We start from the raw sequence: 22,080 nt of genomic DNA on the forward strand, positions 1-22,080 counted from the left end.
CCCCGGACTCGGCTTCGTCCTCCGGTCCCTCCGTGGCACCTGCCGCGGCTGAGGCAGCGCTACCTGCTATTCCCCTTCCCCTGTCCGGGACTCAACCTCCCACCTTGGGCCAGGAGGAGAGGGAAGCCAGAAAGGAGAAATGCCGGGAAAAGCACCACAAGCGGCGGGCCGAAGCTTCTGCATCGGCCCTGCCAGCCAAACTAGTTTCTCCTCCTAGGGCGTCCGAGTCTTCTCCTTCCAGGCTCCGATCTCCCTGCTTTTCACCGGGGCCGCAGGAGGAGGAGACCCAGTCGCCTTCGAGGTCATCAAGGCAGCATTCCCGGCCCGCCTCAGTGGCCTCATCAAGGTCTACCCGCAGTATGTCCGATGCAGACTTGGACCGGATGATGCGTAGGTTTCTTCAGGCCCAGCTGCAGATGGGAGTGCTCCTGCCTCTCCCCCCCCCTCCGGGGGGGAGCTCAACCCCCTTTTTCGCCCCAATTGCTCCTTCTCCGACCCACTACCGGGGTTCGGAGCCTTCGGAGCCGGGGGACTGTCGGCACCGATAATATCGGGTACTTGGGCACCGATGGCACCTTTGAGTCTGTCGGGTCCATTTTCTTCGGATCCGAGCTCTCAGACCAGAGCTGAGCTTCAGATCCGGAGGTGTCAGTATGGCTTCGGCTCCGTCTCGGTCGGAGCATACTGGCCCTTCGGATCCGACCGCGTTGGCGCCGGCTCTGATCCGCACGTCGGATCCGAGGGAGGGTTTGCTCTCGGATCCTAGGGAGAGCAGCTCTCCTTTGGTGTTCGATGTCGTGGACAGGGTTTTGTCGAGGGACTCCAGGCCCCCAGCTTGAACTACGGCTCCACCCTGCACTCCCTCTCAGACGGGTCCACCTTCCATCACCCGGCCTCAGGGACAGCCTGCTCAGACGTCCCAGGTAGTTCCCTTGTTGGAACAGGATGTGGTTGGTGAGGAATCTTCAGACAGCCCCCCCCCCCCCCCAAGGAGGTCCCTCACAAAAGGAAGTGCAAGAGAAGGCACTTGGACTCCCCTGAGTCCTTGACAGAGGACACAGATTTGGAGGAAGGGGAAGGTTCCCCAAGGTCACCCCCCGAAGACGTCTCCTTCGGAGACATCATGGAGATGCTTCGGATCAGAGGGGGGTGGTCTGCCCCAAAACCTTCCTCTGACGAGTATGTGTTTCTGGAGTTGTTTGAAGCAGGTCCGTCTACCTCTTGGGTGTCCCCTCCCGCCGATCCCCTGGTAGACCTGATTACTACCAGGGCATGGAAGGAACCGGACACTGTGGAGCCCATTCCAAAGAGGCTGGACAAAATTCTCAGCCGCCCTTCGGACAGGTAATTTTGGAGCAAGGGAGCCCCGGCAGATGCCATGTTGTTGGCGGCTGCCACCAAAAGGGAACTGGCCCAGGAGAGTTCCTTGGTCCATCCTCCAGACAAGGAGTCTCGGATGATGGACCATCTGGGGAAGCGGGTGTTCGCTTCAGCCACCTTTTCTGTGAGGTCGCTGAACTATATGGCACACGTGATACGGCTCCAGCGGGACCTTATCAAAGAATACGCTAGGTCGCCCCCAGAGTCCATGTCGGCGGAGGACAAGAAGGTGTACTCTACCCGAATGGCCACTCTCAAATCTGTCTCCAATACCTCTCCGGGCTACTATCCCATGCCACGGAAGGAGTCGCTAGAGCTAGCGGAGAGGGCATCGTCCTACGGCGACAGGCGTGGCTCCATCTTTGTGATTTCACGGAACCCTTTAAGGCGTCGTTCACAAATTCCCCATTTGATGGTTCTGCCCTTTTTGGCAAGACCGTACGCGACACACTGGTCAAGAGCGAAAAAGACAGGAAGGCGTCTGCCGTCAGAGTCCCCTTCTCTGCTCCCCAGAGGTCCTTCTCCAGGAACCAAAAGGGACAGAAGAAGATGTGGTTCCAGAAGTCACAACAGTCCCGTTTTGTCCTTCAGAGGCAGAGGAGAACAGGGTGGACGCCGCCCTAGAGGCAGAGGGGGTCCGAAGAACTTTGGGTACAGAGAACCTTTCTCTGATCAGCCCATGCAGCAACCCTGAGGGGTTACCCGACTGCTCCACTCTGGAGGCAGTCAGGGGGCATTTCTCAAGGCACCTGGCAGCTTGGGAGTCCATTACAACAGATCGCTGGGTGCTTCAGATTATATCCAGAGGCTACAAGATCTCTTTTTCTCAATCCCCCTCTCAGTCCCCAAAGCCTCCCCGATGTCCCACCCAATCAAAGGGAGGCGGCAACTGAGGAAATACTCTGGCTGCTAGAAAAAAGAGCACTCCAGCACGTCCCCCTAGACCAGTCCGGATCAGGCTTTTACTCCAGGTTGTTCTTGGTGCCAAAAAAGACAGGGGACTTAAGACCAATCCTCGACCTGTCCTTCCTGAACCTGTCAGTAGCCAAAGAAAAGTTCCGGATGGTCACTCTTCAATCCATTCTCCCCCTTCTGCAAGAGAACGACTGGATGTGCTCCATAGACCTCAAGGATGCGTACTACCACATTTTGATGGGCAGACGATCCAGGAGGTTCCTCGGCTTCTGGCTGGGAGCCAGCCATTACCAGTTCAGGGTCCTTCCCTTTGGTCTCACCACAGCCCCCAGGGTGTTCACCAAAGTGTTAACCGTTGTAGCGGCCCACCTGAGACTTCAGGGAATTCATGTCTTTCCGTATCTGGACGACTGGCTTCTGACCGCCCCACCAGGCATCTACTTTGCACTGCCAGGGATTATTTTCTCCATCTAGCTCCCTGGCTGGGGATCACGATCAACATCGGAAAATCTTCCCTTCTGCCAACTCAAATTCTAGATTTCATCGGAGCCAGATTGAATACCGAACAGCTTCTAGCCTTCTTGACTCCGGACCGGCTACGAACTCTGAAACTCCATGTACTGGCCCTTCTACAATCCCCAGCTCCCCCTGCGAAATTGGTCCTGAGGGCTCTAGGCTCGATGGCGGCAGCCATCAACCTACTACCCATGGTGCGCTTAAACATGAGAGTTCTTCAATGGACCTTACAAGCCCAATGGTCCTTGCTGCTACATCCCCTGAGCTTTCCTGTTCCTCTCAGCAGGGTGTGCAAGAAAGCCCTCCTATGGTGGCTCCAGTCCCCGGACCTCCAGAAAGGGCACCCCTTCTCTGTATCCCCTCTTCTAGCCACGGTGACCACGGACGCCTCTCACCTCGGATGGGGGGACACTGCTTGGGCAGGACTGTCCAAGGTACGTGGAACCATTCGGAGACCTCATTGCATATCAGTGTCCTAGAGATGAGAGCGGTGCTTTTGGCGTTGCAAGCACTTCAAAGCCTTCTTCCCTTGGGGACAGTTGCGCTCCAGACAGACAACATGTCGGTCATCTGGTATATCAACAAACAAGGTGGAACCAGGTCCTATCCACTTTGTCAGGAGGCCATGAGAGTGTGGGAATGGACTATGTCCACCAACCGCTTTCTCATAGCGACACACATTCCGGGACAGTCCAACATTTTGGCAGACAGACTGAGTTGATCCATCCTGTCACCGTACGAGTGGTCTCTGAATCTGAAAGTAGCGAAGCAAATCTTCTCCAAATGGGGTCAACCTCGTTGCGATCTTTTCGCCTCCTTCAACGCAGTGCAGCGACTACTTCGCTCTAATTCCCCCACCCGGGGAATCCCCCAGAGACGCTCTGGTGCATGTTTGGCCACCCGGTGTACTCTAAGCTTACCCTCCTCTGCCCCTGATGCTCAAATTTTTACAGAAGGCCAGACGGTTGGGGAGCAGAATAATCCTCATTGCCCCATTCTGGCCTCGTCAAGCTTGGTTCCCTTATCCATGGTCTCATCTAGTGAATCCCCCATGGATTCTAGATCCTATTCCGGATCTGATCTGTCACCCATCAGGCCTGTCAACCCTGAATCTGGACAACCTCAAGCTCACAGCTTGGTTGATCCAGTTCCAGTGATAGCTAGGACTCCCAGTATCTCGTCCCCTGTCAAGGCTATTCTAGTAGCCGCTCACAAGCCATCTATTAGAAGAATCTGTAATAGTAAATGGAAGCGTTTCTCTATTTTGGGCGGAGCATCGGAACTTAGATCCCTTTAGAGCTCCGTTGCCAGCAGTACCAGATTTTCTGTCAGGGTTATTCGACCAAGGTGCTAGCTCTTCTACGGTCAAAGTCCAGTTGGCCGCAATCTCTCATTATCATGTTGGCAGTGATCTTGGCCCTTTGACTTCGTCCAAATTATGTAAGACCTTCCTAAAAGGCACTTTCCTACTAAGACCTCCGGTAAAAGATGCAGTCCTTCCTTGGGATTTAACTCTTGTACTTCAGTCTCTAACAACTCCTTCCTTTGAGCCTGCAACTTCGGTGGATCTGTAAATACTTATCTTGGAAGACGGCATTTCTTGTTGCCATAACTTCGGCCAGAAGGGTCTCGGAGCTTCAAGCCCTTTGCGCCAAGCCACCGTATTTGATTTTCCACAAAGATAGAGTCTCACTCAGGACCAACCCCTCCTTTCTGCCCAAAATTGCATCAGAGTCTAATATCAACCAATCTATTAATTTACCAGTCTTCTTCCCAAATTATCAGAACAAAGGTGAAAACAAGTTGCACTCTCTAGACGTACATAGGCAACTAAGATTCTATTTGCACAGATCAGCTGATCACAGGAAATCAGACCAGCTTTTTGTATCCTTTGCTAAGCCCTCTTTGGGAAAACCTGTATCAAAAGTCACATTGTCCAGATGGATTTCCCAATGTATTCTTTTGGCATATGAGAGTTCAGGCCGGCCTGCACCTCAAGGAGTTCATGCCCATTCTACTCTATCGATTTCTACCTCTGTGGCTTTTCGATCTAGGGTGTCGGATGACATTTCTTCAGCAGCCACTTGGGCTTCATCTCATACATTTATAAATCATTACAAGTTGGATATTGTTTCCAGAGGGAGAGCATCCTTTGGCTCTGCAGTGCTTCGGACCATCCTTCCATGAGGACCTCCCAAGAATCAGGTAGCTGGGGACTCTGTCCCATAGGTTGATGGACAAACGAAGTTAACTACTTCAGATTTAGAAGTTATGTACTTACCAATAACGTTCCATCTGAGTAGGTAAGCATTTGTCAGCAACCGTCCCTCCCTCCATTCCCCTAACCTATATGGATGTTCAAAGGACTCCTGCTGTCATGGCGGATTGTTTCCAGGTTAGAGTAGGGAGGTGGTTCTTGGTATCATATGGTTTATGGATAAGCAAACTTGATCTGAGGTCAGGAAGGGATAGCAGGGGATTATGGGTAAGGGGTAGGAGCTTGGAGCTTGGATCTTAGCTGTTGGAAGCTGCTGGCTCAGATCCGATATGGATCCGATAACCCATAGGTTGCTGACAATACCTACTCAGATGGAACGTTATGGTAAGTACATAACTTCTAATTTTGTACCTTGTTTAACGTTCGAACCATTTGTAGTCAGGCTATTTTTGTAGCTAAATTCTTTCGCTCTTGTTCTCCGTATTCCGAAATGGCATCGGTAAGCCATCTGACTACCGATATTCCAAAAAAGCGCAAAGACAGAGACAGACCGCATAGGTCAAAAACTGCCGACGCTTCTGTTAAGCTAGTCGCCAGTCCGCTGGTACTCAGTGAGGTGCCTTTGCAGCCCCTGATGGCCGCTTCTACAGATTCGCAGGCCTCTGCTGAGACCCATTCGTAGTCCGGTATGCCACGAGATGCTTCTTTGACTATGGAACCTGTCTCTACCTTGGATTGGTCCGGAGCCGCTATGCAGGCACTGGCTTCTGCGGTTGTATTCCAACCTACCAATATTCATATTAAACCAGCAACTTCATTTTCAACTAAAACTATCGAGTTTCACAGGCCCAGAGTTCGCACTACGCCTAGAAAACCAACGTCCAAAGTGCATGCTCAAGCTCCCATGCCACAAAAACAAATGCTTAGAATGGCTGAAGACCTTTTTACTCTAATTAGGGGAAGCCAGCCTTCCCCTACTAAAAGACAAAGAATTGAATTTCCTTCTGATTCTACAGACCAGGAGTCTGATGACTCTGACCCTTCTGATTACCAGGACATACCTTTATCTGCCTATGAGGATTTAGATGCAGAGGAATCCATTCCTTCTGCCTCCCCTCCAGAGGATTTTTCTTTTGGTGAAACCTTACATACCTTAACAGATCATTTCCGCTGGGAATGCCAGGGCTATCCTCAGTCCAAAAAGGGACTTGGGGAATTTTTAGATTTGCCTCAGCACATGCCTCTAGCTATACCCCCCTGTCCTGGATATTGTAGATGATGTCTTCTTGGAGTCCAGTCTTACTCCTGACACCTTACTACCAGCTCTTAGAAAACCTGACAGGTACTACAGAGTACCTGACTCTCTCAGATTTCTCTTTAGGAATCCTACTGCGGATCCAGAGACCATTTCCCAGGGACCTAAAGGCATTAAGGCTACTACAGCCAAAAATCCTACCCCTTCAGACAGGGATTCTAGAGCTTTAGACAGATGGGGTAAGAAGGTATATACCTCTGCAACTCTTGCCATCACGACTTTGAATTGCCAGTTTCACATGTTGAAGTACCAGCAACATATTATGGAACTAATTAAACACAAAATGGTGTTACTTCGAGATTGTGCAGAAAATAAAGATTTACAAGAGTTATTGCATTCTGCAAACCAAGTTAGTAAACATACTTTGCAGTGTGGGTTTGATGCCTTAGAAGCATCTTGCAGGCCTGCTGTCCCTGGGTCTGTACTGAGAAGGCCTGCTTGGGTAAAGGAACAAGTCTTGCCTGACCATGTCAAAGCAAAATTAGTAGATGCTCCATTAAATCAGGAGCGTTTGTTTGGCACAAAAGCAGATGTTCTTAAAAAGATGGAAGACGAAGCTAAATCTATGCAAACCATCAAATATTTCTTACAGGTGCAGCCACCTAGATTCAGTAGGCATTGGCATTCAAAAAACTGGTACTTTCCAGTCCCCCTCAGGCCTTCCCAGTCCAAACCCAGGGGAAACAGACCACCAAGATTACAGTCTCAGGGTATACAGAGATCTAAACAGTGGAGTGTTTCCACCTCAAAACCAGGGAGTGGTAAGCCACCTCCTTATGGAAAAATTTCACAATGACTTTCCAATTATCCTTCCCAGCCATGCCCAAGTACTTGCGCCCCCTAAGAGGAAAACTCGCCCTTCATGCAAAAAACTGGATGTCCATTACTCAGGACCGATGGGTTCTAAACATTGTATCCCAGGGATACAGATTCATTCACACCAACCCCAAGCGGGTTGCCAGACCTTCCTCCAACCAGTGGGCAGAGGCTCAAAAGCAAGTACCTTCCCTTCTCCATATCAGGACTATTCAGCCTGTTGCAGTAGAACAAAGGGGACAGGGTTTCTACTCTAGACTGTTCCTGGTGCCCAGAAAAGAGAGCTCTTGGTGCCCTATCCTGGATCTATCAATTCTCAACACCCTTCTGGTGGTCCCAAAATTCAAAATGCTTACACTGCAACATCTTCTTCCTATGCCAGACGAGAATGCCTGGTTAGTCACCGTAGACTTAAAAGAAGCTTATCTGCACATCACATCCCCATAAGGGAGTCTTGCAGGAAATATCTACCTTTCAGGGCAGGCTTTATGCACTATCAGTTCTCTGCACTTCCCTTTGGCTAATCTGCTGCGCCCAGAGTATTCACAAAATGCTTGGCTCCACCCATTGCATACTGCAGGCAGAGAAATATTCAAATCTACCCATGCTTGGACGATTGCTTGATTCAGGTGGACAGTCAGGAATTGCTACTTCAGCACCTGGCGTTTGTAAAAAGACTTCTAACTTCACTGGGATACACCATCAACGAAAAGAAATCACAACTGGTGCCCAGCCAACAAATGTTTTCTTGGGAGCAAACTTGAACACAACTTCCCAGATGGCATTCCTCACTCCAGAAAAGCCGGTCCATTTGACAAACTGTTTCAAACTAATGGCCACCAAAACCCAGCTGTCTGCAAGGAAAATACTGCAAGCCCTAGGGTTCATGGCCTCATGCATTGTGCTAATTCCATATGCAAGACTGCATATGAGGAAACTTCAGTAGTACTTAAAAGTCTCTGGTGTCAATATTCTCAGGACCTGGAAACACTGATTCCCATCATACCTTGTCTAAGGGCAGAGTTCCTTTGGTGTGCAGAAGCATGCAACCACAACAAGGGACTTCTTTCACTCAATCACACGCCGCCTAAACCGTGACAACAGACGCTTCATACTATGCTTGGGGGGGCTCACATGGCAGGCAAGTGGAGCCCAGAACAAATTCCCATGCATATCAATCAAAAAGAGATGCTAGCTGTATAGAATGCTTTGACAGCCTGCAAATACCTTATCCTTCCAGGGCAGCTCCTGATAAAGACAGACAACAGCACATTTATGTGGTACATAAACACGCAGGGCGGAACTCATTCTTACCCACTCTGCAGGTTAGCCATGGCTCTGTGGAACAAAGTCTTGAGCAGTACAAGTGCACCTACAAGCTCAATTCCTGGCAGGCAAGCAAAATTCACTGGCAGACGATTTAAGCAGAAATCTGCTGGGCCCTCACGAGTGGAAACTGGAACACAACCTATTCAAACTTCTAAACCAGAGGTGTGGCACACCGGAGGTGGACCTTTTTGCCTCCCCCCAAAACCACCAATTGAGCAAAGTTTGCACCAGGAACCCTCACAGCAGAACCTCTCAATTTATGCCTTCCTTCCTATGCCCCTCCTCTCAAAAGTAATAAAGATCAAACAGGACAGGCCAAGGGCAATCCTTATTGCACCAGACTGGCCACACCAGCACTGGTACCCACTCCTACGCACTCTGACAGCAGTGCCACCCTGGCACCTACATCAGACACCTTCCCTGCTGTCTCAGCAGGAGGGACAGATTTTGCATTCACAGCTGCAAACCCTAAACCTTGCAGCCTGGCTTATCCCCTGAATACACCACCAGCATCCCTCAGCAAACAGGTGCTGGACGTCACCCTTGAGGCCAGAAAGCCTAGTACTAGGAAATCCTATGCTGAAAAGTGGAAAAGATATTGTTCTTGGAGTCAGTCTCAAGGAAAGAACACAGCTGTGCCCACCTTACCTCATATCCTTGATACCTAGCAGAGCTCCTCTACAGAGGCCTATCCTTCTCATCCATTAAGATTCATGCCTCTGCCATCTCAGCTCATTATAACACTGAGCCACCTCTCTTTTCTCACCCTCTCATCAAACAGTTCCTGAGAGGAACTAACAATTTAGGCCCCCTAGGAGAGCTCCCACCCCGGCCTGGGACCTTAACTTTGTACTGGAGAAGCTCACACTTCCCCCTTTTGAACCTGCTGCTTCAGCAGAGTTAAAATTCCTCTCTTGGAAAACAGTCTTACTTCTAGCTATTACTTCAGCAAGAAGAGTGTCTGAGTTACAAGCACTAATGGCGGTGGAGCCCTTCATTATTTTCCATGCTGACAGAGTTACCTTGAGGACTAACCCTTCCTTTATGCCCAGGGTGGTACCCAGTGTGGCTTTAAACCAATTAATCCATTTGCCAACCTTTTTCCCTAATCCTCAGAATAAAGGGGAAAGGATCATGCACTCCTTGGACGTGCACAGACAGCTCAGGTTCTACCTTGACAGGACTAAGCCTGTCAGAAAATCTGCTAGTCAGCTTTGTTACAGGGGCAGAGGGCAAGGCCATTTCAAAGCAAACCATTTCCAAATGGATAGCACACCGCATCCATTTCTGCTACAAGCACCATGGGAAACCTACCCCTCTGGGGATCAGAACTCATTCCAGTAGAGCTACTTCAACCTCTACAGCATTTTTCAGGGGAGTCCCTACCAGGGACATCCAGGAAGCTGCAACCTGGAGTTCTGTACACACCTTCACCAAGCATTACCGCTTACCTATTTTTTCTAAATCCAGAGCTGGATTTGCTACAGCAGTCTTACAAGCCCTGCTAGCCAGCCCTAACACTTCTTGACTGCCTCCACCCTTCCTCAGCTTTGGGAATCAACCCAAGTGTGATGACTGCAACAGTGAAACATAAAGAACATAGTACAGTTGTGTACACTTACCATAAATGTAGATGTTCAAGTGTATTCACTGTTGCAGTCCTGGTTTCCCTCCCTCCAGCCCCCTGGCTTTCTCTATCCTTTCTACCTATCCCCTTTATGGCCATCTTTTATGGCAGGGGTATTTACTTTTTACTGGAGGTGTTCCACACCATATAATAGCTTCCAATTTGGGGGGCTCCTGACATCTGGGGCAAGAAAAACTGATGTAATGGCATCGTTTGCATGTTTTATATCCCTGAAAACCTGACTTCATGGAAGAGGTGACAGCATCCGACGCAGAAATCCCAAGACACTGGTATTCGGGCCGACTGAGTGCTACCTGCAGGCAGATAACCCAAGTGTGATGACTGCAACAGTGAATACACTCGAACATCTACGTTTATGGTAAGTGTACACAACTGTACTTTCTGCCAAGAATCCTCTTCCTTCAGACAAGGACTCCAGAGCTCTGGACAGATGTAAAAAAAAGTATACACCTCTGCAACCTTGGCTATCAGAGCACTCAGTTGTCAGTTCCATATATTGAAATATCAACAACACACTTTGGAACTATTAAAACAGAAAATTGCTTCCTTTCCTGACTATGCCCATTCAGAAAGAGTTAGCAGATTTACTGCACTCTGCTTGTGAAGTGGCCAAACACTCATTACAATGTGGATATGATGCTCTAGAAGCCTCTAGCATGGCAGCAGTGACATGATCTGTTGTTAGGAGACATGCATGGCTGAAGGAACAACCTCTCCCTGATCATGTCAAGTCTAAGCTTATTGATGCACCCCTTGATAAGGAGCGCTTGTTTGGGGAAATAGAAGAGGTGCTTAAAAAGATGGAAGACGAAGCAAAATCTATACAAACAGTAAAAGATTTCTTTCAGGTTCAACCTCCCAGGTTCAGCAGGAACATTCCCTCTAAGCACTGGGCCTTCCCTGCACCTAGTAGACAGAGCCAAGGTAAGCCCGCAGAGACAGACCATCCAGGCCCCTATCCCAGGGCCAGCAGAGAAGCAAACCGTGGGATCACTTCAGTCTCTAAGGCAGGGAGTTCTAAGCCAGCCTTCTATGGCAAACACTCCAATGACTCTCCCTTCCCCTCTGGCCTCCCTTCCCTCATCAAAAACTCGGATGACCAATGGGTCTTTTTCAGGGATACAAATTCTCTTTCAACGAACTCCCAGTTCCAAAAGGGTACCCAGACTTACTTCCAAATCAGTGGGAAGAGGCATTGAAACAGGTACAAACTCTCATAGTAGAACCTGCCCCCTCCGATCAAACAGGCAAAGGATTTAATTCCAAACTATTCCTAGTTCCCAGAAAAGAGGGCACTTGGTGCCCATCCTGGATCTATCCATTCTGAACACCTCCCTGGTGGTCCCCAGATTTAAAATGCTAACTTTGCAGCAGCTGCTGCGTATGCAAACAAAAAATGCTTGACTAAGTGACCCTAGACCTAAAAGATGCCTACCTCCACATCCCCGTCAGGGAATCGTGCAGGAAATTCCTGCGCTTCAGAGCAGGCTTACAGCACTTTCAGTTCTCTGCGCTGCCCTTTGGCTTATCTAGTGCACCCAGAGTATTCACCAAATGCTTGACCTCGGCCATAACATTTTGCAAACAAAGAAATATACAGATTTACCCTTACCTGGACGACTGCCTCATTCAGGCAGTGTGCAAAGAAAAGCTGCACCAAGACCTTCTCTTTGTCAAATCACTCCTAACTTCCCAAGGGTTCACTATCAATGAGAAGATATCAAAGCAAAATCCAACCAGGAAGATCATTTTCTTGGGAGCTCTGCTAGACACAGCATCCCAAATGCCCTTCCTATCCCCAGAAAAGCAGAGCTTCTTGCCTCTTTACTTTACCCAGCTGACTTCCAAAAGTCACCTGACCACGAGGAAGTTCCTGCAAACTCTGGGATACATGGCATCTTGCATCCTTTTCATTCCTTTGGCCAGGCTTCACATAAGAAAACTTCATTGGTATCTAAAGAACCTTTGGTGCCAGCACTCGGTCCCTAGAGACCTCTCTCCCTCTGATCCCTTGTATAAGGGCCGAGTTTTCTGGTGGGCAGAGGCCTTTACCAGGAACAAGGATCGTCCCTTCATACTCCGCCCTACCGGCCAGACCATCACCACCGACGCCTTAAACTTTGCTTGGGGCACTCACCTAGCTGACAGGTGCACCCATGGTCTTTGGGATGCCCAGAAACTTTACTTGCACATCAGTGAGAAAGAAATGATGGCAGTACAAAAGGCTCTGACATCTTTCAAACCCCATCTCAGCCAAGGGCTCTTATAAAAATAGACAACACCACAGTAATGTGGTATATCAACAAATGGGGGGGGGGGACACAATCTTACCCCCTGTGCAAACTAGCCATGAGTCTCTGGCTTATAGCAACCTCCATGGATCAGCACTTAATTGCCCAATGCCTACCAGGGGTCAACACCCTGGCAGACCACCTAAGCAGAAACTTACTGGACCCCCACGGATGGCAGCTCCACAGGGAAATCTTTCTGCAAATCACTCTGGAGTGGGGGACTCCTGACGAGGATCTTTTTGCCTCGCACCTCAACCACCAGCTGCAAAAGTTATGTACCAGGGAGTATCACCTCCTAGTGTGGAAGGTGGATGCCTTGACTTTCCCCTGGAACTCCCTCTTTGTGTACGCGTTCCCTCGTCTGCCCCTTATTCCCAAGGTACTGATCAAAATAAGGGAGGAGATACCAAAGGCCATCTGGGTCTATATCACATCGTCGAACTTGTATAAGTTCGAACAATGTAATATTAAACCCAAAAGTCCAAAACTGCACAATAATGAACACACAGAACAGTGATTTTTTTTTCCCAGGGAAAAAAATCGCTGCTCCCTAACAAAAAAAAAAAAAAGAAAACATAAACCTTAAACTAAAACTAAAGTGGGGGTCTTCGCTCCCCAGACCCCCCCCAGTGTGGGGGGCTGTGCCCCCTCACATCCCCTACTTAAATGTACCAACTCCGAGATTGCACTACAGTGGAGGAAATAGCAAAGCCCCGAAAAAGGCCCACTGATTTTTTTCACTGGGAAAAAAATCGATGTGCCGTGGCTTCGCTATTTTTGCGTTTTGGCCTTTTGGGTTCGATATTACATCGTTCGAACTTATACAAATTCGACAATGTGATCTAGACCCGACCATCCTCATTGCTCCAGATTGACCCAGACAGCATTGGTACCCCTTACTGCGCAGCCTGACCTTACAGGCCCCCCCAAGCACCTTCCTCTGATCTCAGGCCTATTGACCCAGGGGAGGGAGAGGATACTGCACCCAGACTTAACAGACTGTCCATCTTTCAGCATGGCTTATACCTTAAAAGCTAATAAGGAATCACTGTTAAGCAAACAGGTCCTAAACATCATCACAGAGGCCAGAAGGCCCAGCACCAGAAAATCATACGCAGGGAAATGGAAAAGATTCTGCTCCTGGAGCCAGTACCTTCCATCCTTCCATTCCTTTTATCTTGGATTACCTAGCCAAGTTGCTCAATAGTGGCCTTTCTTTCTCCTGTATTAAAGTCCATGCCTCAGCCGTTTCTGCCCATTACGATTCAGACTCCCACCCCTCTTCTCTCATCCTTTGATTAAGCAGTTCTTCAGAAGGGGCGTCTAATATCAGACCTCCTAGAAGGCCTCCCCACGCCACCCTGGGATCTGAATTATGTTCTAGAAAATTAACCTTACCTCCTTTCAAACCTGCTGGTTCTACAGACTTGAAATACCTCTCCTGGATGACTGATTTCCTACTAGCTATCACCTTAACCAGAAGCGTCTCAGAGCTTCAGGCTGTCATGGCTGTTGAGCCCTTCATCATTTTCCATGCAGCCAGGGTCTCCCTTAGGGCTAACCCCTCATTTATGCCCAAGGTGGTATATGATGTGACCCACAACCAGGCCATACACCTACGCACCTTCTTTCCCAACCCTCAAAACAAGGGGGAAAGAATTCTCCACTCGCAAGACATGCACAGACAACTCAGATACTATCTGAACCGTACTAAACCTTTCAGAAAAGCAGACCAGCTACTTGTCAGCTTTGCACCTGGGGCAAAGGGGAAGCCCATTTCCAAATGGATATCACACTGTATCCATTTTTGCTACAGACTACATGGAACCCCCCCCCCCCCCCAAGTCTGTCCTTACCCATTCCTCTAGGGAAGCCTCCACGTCCAATGCCTTCCTCAGAGGGGTCCCCACCAGCGACATCTTGGAAGCTGCTACCTGGAGCTCTGTCCATACCTTTACAAAGCATTACCACCTACCTCTTTTTTCTAAGTCTAGGGCAGGGTTTGCCTCTGCAGTTCTGCAGGACCTGCTGACCCATGCCTAGGACTGTAACCTTTCCTTCCACCCTTCTCCTCAGCTTTGGGAATCCTCCCACAGGTGATGACTGCAACAGTGAAACATGAAGAACATAGTACAGTTGTGTACACATGATAAATGTAGATGTTCAAGTGTATTCACTGTTGCAGTCCTAGTTTCCCTCCCTCCATCCCCCATTTAGCATCTTCCCCTAGGGGTACATAATCTTAAAACGGTGGCTTTTGGCCACCAGGACCATTTTTCCTTATTTCCTTGTTTTTCTTACGGGTTAGGGCAAGAAAAACTGATGTAATGACATTGGCTGCCTTGTTTTATAGCACTGACGACCTGATGTCAGATTACAGGCGTCTGCAGTCGATGCAAAAAAGCATTGACGCTGGTATTTGGGCTGCCCGAGGGCTACCACAGCAGCGATAACCCACAGGTGATGACTGCAACAGTGAATACACTTGAACATATACATTTATGGTTAGTGTACACAACTGTACTTTCTGCTCTCTCTGGTTGTCTGCAATTATCTCCTCCTTTAACCTCCAGATTGGAGGTAAAACTTTTCCTTAAAGACATCCTACATATTAAGCCTCCCAGGAAACCAGTCCTACCTCATTTGGGATCATAATTGTATCTTAGAGAAGCTAATTGTGGCCCCTTTTGAGCCTGCAGCTTCTGTTCTACTAAAGTTTTGCACTTGGAAAACCGAACTTCTGGTAGAGTTGACCTCTGCTAGGAGAGTTTCTGAGATTCAGGTTTTAATGGCATCCCCGGTTTTCTTGGTTTTTCACAAGGGCAGAGTTTTTTTGCATACCAACCCTTCCTTTAAGCCTAAGGTGGTGAATGAAAGGTGTCTTAATCAATCTGTCTAATTGCCCACCTTTTTCCCCTTTCCTCAGTCCTCTAGTGAAAGGATTTTGCATGCTTTGCATGTACATAGGCAACTAAGATTTTACTTAGATAATACTAAAGCTGTCAGGAAAACAGATCAACTTTTTGTCTCTTTTCATCCTAGGGCTCTGGGTTTACCTGTTTATAAACAATTTCCTCCTGGATTTCTAAGGCTGTTGTGTTCTGTTATGAGTTTCATGATAAGTCTTTGGCTGCTCCTGTCAGAGCCCATTCCACTAGATCTGTTGCTTCTTCGGGGACTGTCTTTAAGGGCTTGGATACTAATTCTATTTTGGAGGCTGCTACTTGATCTTCTTTGCACACTTTTACCAACCATTACAAGTTGGACACGAAGATGTAAAGCAGGATTTGCTAGAGCCATTCACCATGGCTTTGTGAAAGATTCTTCTATGTGTACATCCTCTGCTCCTTCTACCTCCCAAGATTCCTACTAAACTTTGGTACTCTACCATATATAAAGAATACTGCAACAGTGAATAGAAGGACATAGAATAGTTGAGTAACATTTTACCATAACCATAGATGTCCTTCTCTTCTACTTTGCAGTATTCTGTCCTTCCTGCCTTCCCCCTGCATCTTGTTCTTTCCTTTGATTATTTACTTATACCCCTAGGACTGTTCCTCACTAGGATTTCTTGTCCTGAGGATGGAACGTGCAGACCTTTTTATGGCTGACATCATTAGAGCATACATGCGGCATCCCACATACTGGCAGTGATTAAAAGCTCTTGTTTATTGGCCGGACATCAGGTCATAGGGCAGAAGACAACCCCATATGTAAAGAATACTGCAACATAGAAGAGAAGGACATCTATGGTTATGGTAAGTTTTTACACAACTATTCTTTTTTTCTGGTAAGGGATGCTTCATTTTTAGACTTTTATCTGGATTCTGTTGTGAATTAAACAATGCTTAGTTTTTCAGACTCTCTAAATTTTGCCACGAATAGCAGAACTAGTATTGAAATGTTTGTCCCAGTGATACTAGTGCTCCCACACTATACTTTAGGAATGAAATTAAAACAACTGCACATTATTACTGGTCACACATCCATTGCATACTTAATTGAAATATACTGATAATACTAGAGCTTTGCCTTTTCTCCTTGTACTTAATTAGCCAGAGATTTTTTTTCGGTCATGTATAAGTTTAAAAGTTGTGCCCCTCTGCTGTTTCTTTCAGGTAAGCACTCGCAGTGCATTTGTAAAATTGTTAAAAAAAAAAAAAAAAAAAAAAAAAAGGTGAAGCATATGTCCAGAAATATTCACTGCAGTCTTACTGAGTATTTGTATTGCCTTCATTGTTGTCTTTAAGGTTTTGGTAATAGAAGTTCACCTTTGCTAAGAGAAATACTGTGAAGGAATTGTGTGCCACTGCTTTTTAGTGGTATATTCAAGAGTTCTTGTGTATGGCTACTTAAGTTCACAGAATTTATTGCTTTTTGTATTTACTTTTTCTGAATGATAGGTATGCCTGTGAAGCTCAGAAAATGTGCATATTGCAAAGCCACTTTTACCAGTGCAGTTAGTTTATCAAACCATCTTCGCGCCTATGAGCGAAGAAAGCAGGCTGGACTCTTAACCGGAACAGGTATAACTTCTAGTGTTTTATTTCTTTTTCTTTTGCTCTTTTTCTAGACATGTAATTTGTGAAATATGTCAGTTTCTGAAGTACACTTGCCAGTGTAGTTTGAACCAATGGTATTTTTTAAACACACGTATTGTTATTACTTAAGACGTAGACAAACACGCATTAAGAGAAAAGAAGAACCATATTAACATTTTTTCCATTTATATACGTTATAAACCACATAGCTTTTCTTTTTTTGTACTTATCAGTATGTCAAAGGAAAAATATACTTTAAAAATGATCAAAACACGGTAGGTTCAGGTTAAGGCATTTTAATCTTGCAGCAAGGAGACAAAAACGTGCTAATACAGAGTTTGTCTAACTAGAAACAGGAAATGCTTACATTTTTATACACTTTCTAATAAGACATTGCCTACCAAGCTGACGTAGTGAATCACAAGTTTTGTCATCATCATTTAGTAATAATTGCTTTCATAATATTCTGGTGATTTATCAATTTTTGTGAGAAACTTCCTAAGGAAAACAACGTGGCCTTGGCTACCACCGGTTAGATATATGCAATGTTACCATTCAAGGTATTATGGCTAATTCGAGCACAACGCAAGTAGTTCATTTCTCTAACAATCCTTTGTCTATATTATCTAACTTCTGCAGCTGCACATGTTCTCATACTTCGAACAGAGCTGATTGTTTAAATCATTACATTTACAGGATAATGCATTGTTCATTCATTCTCTCCTGACCTAGCAGATAACCACCTGCTTCTCAAGTACATTTCCAAAAGGCATAAACATGAATATTGCTGTGCTAGCAATTACTAGGTCAGAGGGCATCTTGCAAGTTTCAGAAAGCACACTGCAGTTTCAAAAAACATTTTTTCAGTCTCGTATGAAACTCAACTATATATAAAACAGTGCATATAAAATAGAATGAAAAACGTGTTAGCTTATTTAGTTTCTAATTAGCATTAAGCACGCACACATTAATACATATTTTTTCTGACATTTCCCCCCTGTTAATACTTTTTAATTCTATTTTCAAAAAGAATAAACAGTTTGTTTCTTTTCCTAACCTCTTCCATTCAGGATTTGCAGTTAAGAAAGTCATTCAGTTTAAAACTTTATGAAAGTGTTTCACATTCTAACAATTCTTCAAGTTCAGTACTTTGATACATAGTCTCAGAAACTGATATATCTATAAATTCTTTGATTAATTTTTTCATGCAGGGGATACCACAACAAATACAAGCTCCTATCAGGAGCAATCCCAGACAAATGGCAATCAGGATGTTCATTAGGATGGGACCCCACCCTCCCAAACAAATTCTGGAAAAAGTCCGTCAGACGGTTTGGGCCTGGCTTGGTCATGGCCGACACTTGCTGTATCACCTCAAGGTGGTCATTTATCTCGTGTTGATGATGTGGTATATATGCACAGCCCTCTTCTTTGATTAAAGCGCACGTACCACCCCTCGCTGCTAGGGTGAAGTCAAGAGCCATTCGGTTCTGGAACACTACAGTTCTCATAGCATTCAGTTCATCAGTTATCAGTTCAAGAGCAGAAAAAGTTCCATTACTCATTACTTCGAGAAGTTTGGACAGTTTTCGCAGCTCCCAAATCGATTTTACTGCGCCATATGCAGGTAATATGCCTGCCCACGATATAACAGCATCACTCAAGTCCATGTGCGTCAGTTTGGTACCCACAGTATGATGGTCTTTCCAGCCCGCCTCGATCTGTCCCACTGGATTTTCAGGCTTTCTGACAGCTTTCTTGGCCACATCTCAGGTATTTCGAATATTTCCCTGAGGCAAAACTGCAGTGTGTCATATGGCCGGGACCAGGTACCCCAAAAAACAACTGCCGGACCAATTCTCAGGTAACCATTTATATGCTTTTTTTTACCACACACAAAATAAGAGTCCTCTACCTTAGTAGTTACTTTGTTACGAAATGGCTGCCCTGCATGAAACATTTTTCTATCTATTACAGATGATTGTTTAAAAAGTACAGGATTACGTTGCACTTGGTCAATAGTCTTATGCATAGATTCAAGAAATGAGTCATAGTTTGAACTACAAGTTCCACCCATTTTGTTTGCTTTAGTATAACATTTATAATGTACAGTCACATTACACTTGCTCCAACCCACTTGAATTGTGTCATTCTTATAAAAACATACAATTCCCTTTTGTGTCACAGGCAAATACAGTGCTACCTTATCATATGCTTTAATAGATACTGTATCATAAACCAGATTTTCCCAGGTCTCATTGACCCCTAGGGGGGACTGCAGTCATTAATAACCCCCCGTATGCCGTTGGTATGGCTGTGCAGATCCAGCAGTTTGAAACATTAAAAGTCTCGGCATACACACGTGTAATTGCCTGATAAGTGTTAAAGTTTGGGTGCCAGTCTATGTTCGGCTCATCACGTTTAATCAGTTCAACTTTTGTGGCAGGAAAAAGGAAAGGCCACAACAAAAAGAACAATGTTATCAGTATAGCTACCAGAATAATCATGTCAATTTTCTGAGGTTGTTCAGTGTCTCTGTTTGCTCTATACCTGGTCATTTTGTTCTCGTTGTAGAACAGTAACAAGGTTTTTGTCCAGTTCAAAGTTCTTAACCAGTTTACAGTGTGTCAGATGAATCCAGGACACTCGCTCCACGATCTTGACTGCAGTGGGTGTCGACAGTAGTACCTGGTACGGCCCTTCCCACTTCGGAGAACTCCAGTTTTTTCTCTTCACTATCTTCACCCAGACCCAGTTGCCTGGGGCTACTGCTGCTTCCGATGGTTTAGTTTGCTCTTTATCTGAAACAGAATTTAACTGCAAAAGTTTGTTATTCAAAAATCGCCTCATATACCCTGCAAGTGAACTGTCAGCCTCCCGCTCTGCAGACATGAGAGGTTTCCATTGAGGTGTATAATATGCCCTCCCAAACAGAACTTCAAAAGGAGTTAACCCTTTTGCATTTGGAACAGTTCTCATGCACAACATTGCCAGAGGTAAATAGTGCACCCAGTTCTTTTGTGTCTCACTAATCAATTCTCTAAGTTTATTCTTCAACACCCCATTATGCCTCTCTACTAATCCTGCAGATTGAGGGTGGTATGCACAATGGTTTTTCAGCGATATCCCGAAATAACGACTAAGTTGTTGTATAGTTTGATTTACAAAGTGTGTGCCATTGTCACTATAAATCTTTTCCGGTATGCCAAATCTAGGAATAATTTCTTTAACAAGGACTTTTGCAACAGTAGCTGCATCTGGATTTTTAGTTGGAAAAGCTTCCACCCATTTGGAAAACATATCTATAATGACAAGGCAGTGCTTCTTATTTTCGCATTTGTTCAGTTCTATAAAATCCATACAAATAGTATGAAACGGATACGGTGGTATAGGGAAACTCCCTTGCTTAGGTTTCATTGCCCCTTGTGCATGATGCTTGTTACAAACATGGCATGCTGCACAAAAAATTTTTGTGTAATTAGTAAATCCATACGTTGTAAACACTCGATTCACTAACTGTACCATCCCCCCTGTTGAGACATGGCTCTGCCCATGGCTCAACAAAGCTGCATATCTAAACAAGTTAGATGGTAAGATTGGTTTCTTTTCTTTGGAGATGTACAGTCCCTTCTCAAGGATTGCTCCAAGTTTTATCCACTTTTGTTTTTCTACATTTGTAGTAAGTGTCTGCATTGTTTTTAACATTTCTAAATCTAAAATCTCAGATGGTTGTAATTCCTCACTCAAAAGAAAAACTTCTGAAGCTGCTTGTTTTGCAGCTGTATCAGCCCTCGCATTACCTTTGGAAATTCTATCCTGTTGTTTGGTATGAGCTACACATTTACAAATAGCTACTTTCTGAGGTAACTGAATAGAGTCTAACAAATCTAAAATAAATTGTGCATGGTTAATTGGTTTACCAGTAGATGTTATCATTCCTCTATTTTTCCACTGCTGCGCAAAAACATGTACAGTAGAAAAAGCATACTGACTGTCAGTAAAAATGTTTACTTTCTTACCTTTTGCTAAGGTACATGCCCTCGTCAAGGCAATCAATTCTGCTGCTTGTGCAGATAAGTTGTGTGGTAAAGACTTTGCTTCCAAAATCTCGGTATCAGAAACTACTGCATACCCCACTAGATTCTGTCCTGTAGGACCCTCCTGCACGAGCCGTCCACATAGTATGTCACCTCGGCATCATCCAGGGGAACATCTGTAAGATTTTTTCTAGGTAGTGTCTTTTGCTCAATCTCCTGCAGGCAGCAGTGTGGTTTGCCATCTGCAGGGGTTGAGTGCAAGGTTGACGGATTCAAAGTTGTGCATCATTCAATTGTCATATGAGGTTGGCTCAACAGTATAGTCCTACAGGAAAGATGTCTAGCAGGAGAAAGATATGCTACTTTTTCTTGCAGTAAAATAATCGCGACTGCATGAGGCACTCTCAATGTGAGAGGGTGGAACAATACTACTGAGGCTGAAGCCTGCACTGCCATTGCAGCTGTGACTACTGCTTGTACACAGTGGGGCAAGGATCGCGCCACTGGGTCTAACTGTGATGAATAGTAAGCTATGGGGCGTTGTTTGTCCCCATGCTGTTGTATTAACACTGATGTCATATAACCTTGATTACAGTCTACAGTTTGAAAAAATCGCTTATGATAGTTTGGTAATCCTAAAACTAAGGAAGAAGCTATCAGTTGTTTCAGTTTGCAGAAGGCCGTTTCTGCTTCTGGTGTCCACTGTAATAAATCCTGTGCTGCCATCGGCTTTTTGAATATCAAATTAGTCAGCGGAGCAGACTCCAAAGCATAGTTTGGTATCCAATTCCGACAAAAGTTAGTAGTACCCAGGAAGGACATCATTTCCTTCTTGGTAGTTGGTCTAGGTGCTTGTAATATTGCTGTTTTTCTGTCTTCATCTAATATTCTGCCTTCTTTGGATATTACATATCCCAGGTATTTAACCTGTTTTTTCCAAAGTTGCAGTTTGTTTTTGTTCACCTTGTGTCCTTGAGTCGCTAAAAATTGTAGTAATGCTATGGTGTCCTCTCTGCGTGGGGGCTGCCAGCAGAATGTCGTCTACATAAAGTAAAATCTGACTACCTTTCG

At 45.8% G+C, this 22,080-nt stretch overlaps 1 protein-coding gene across 2 annotated transcripts in view; it reads left to right on the forward strand.

Annotated features, from left to right (window-relative positions):
• ZNF644 (zinc finger protein 644) overlaps positions 1-22,080 on the forward strand; it is a 1,505,096-nt gene that overhangs the window by 1,317,184 nt on the left and 165,832 nt on the right. For both annotated transcript variants that reach the window (XM_044085655.1, XM_044085656.1), the window contains one exon: positions 16,835-16,957. In XM_044085655.1, the coding sequence (XP_043941590.1) occupies positions 16,835-16,957 (123 nt within the window). The remainder of the gene's footprint in view (positions 1-16,834; positions 16,958-22,080) is intronic.

The sequence above is a fragment of the Protopterus annectens genome, chromosome 10.part0 (assembly GCF_019279795.1).
Source record: "Protopterus annectens isolate FY-2018-M chromosome 10.part0, PAN1.0, whole genome shotgun sequence".
Taxonomy (NCBI): Eukaryota; Metazoa; Chordata; order Ceratodontiformes; family Protopteridae; genus Protopterus; species Protopterus annectens.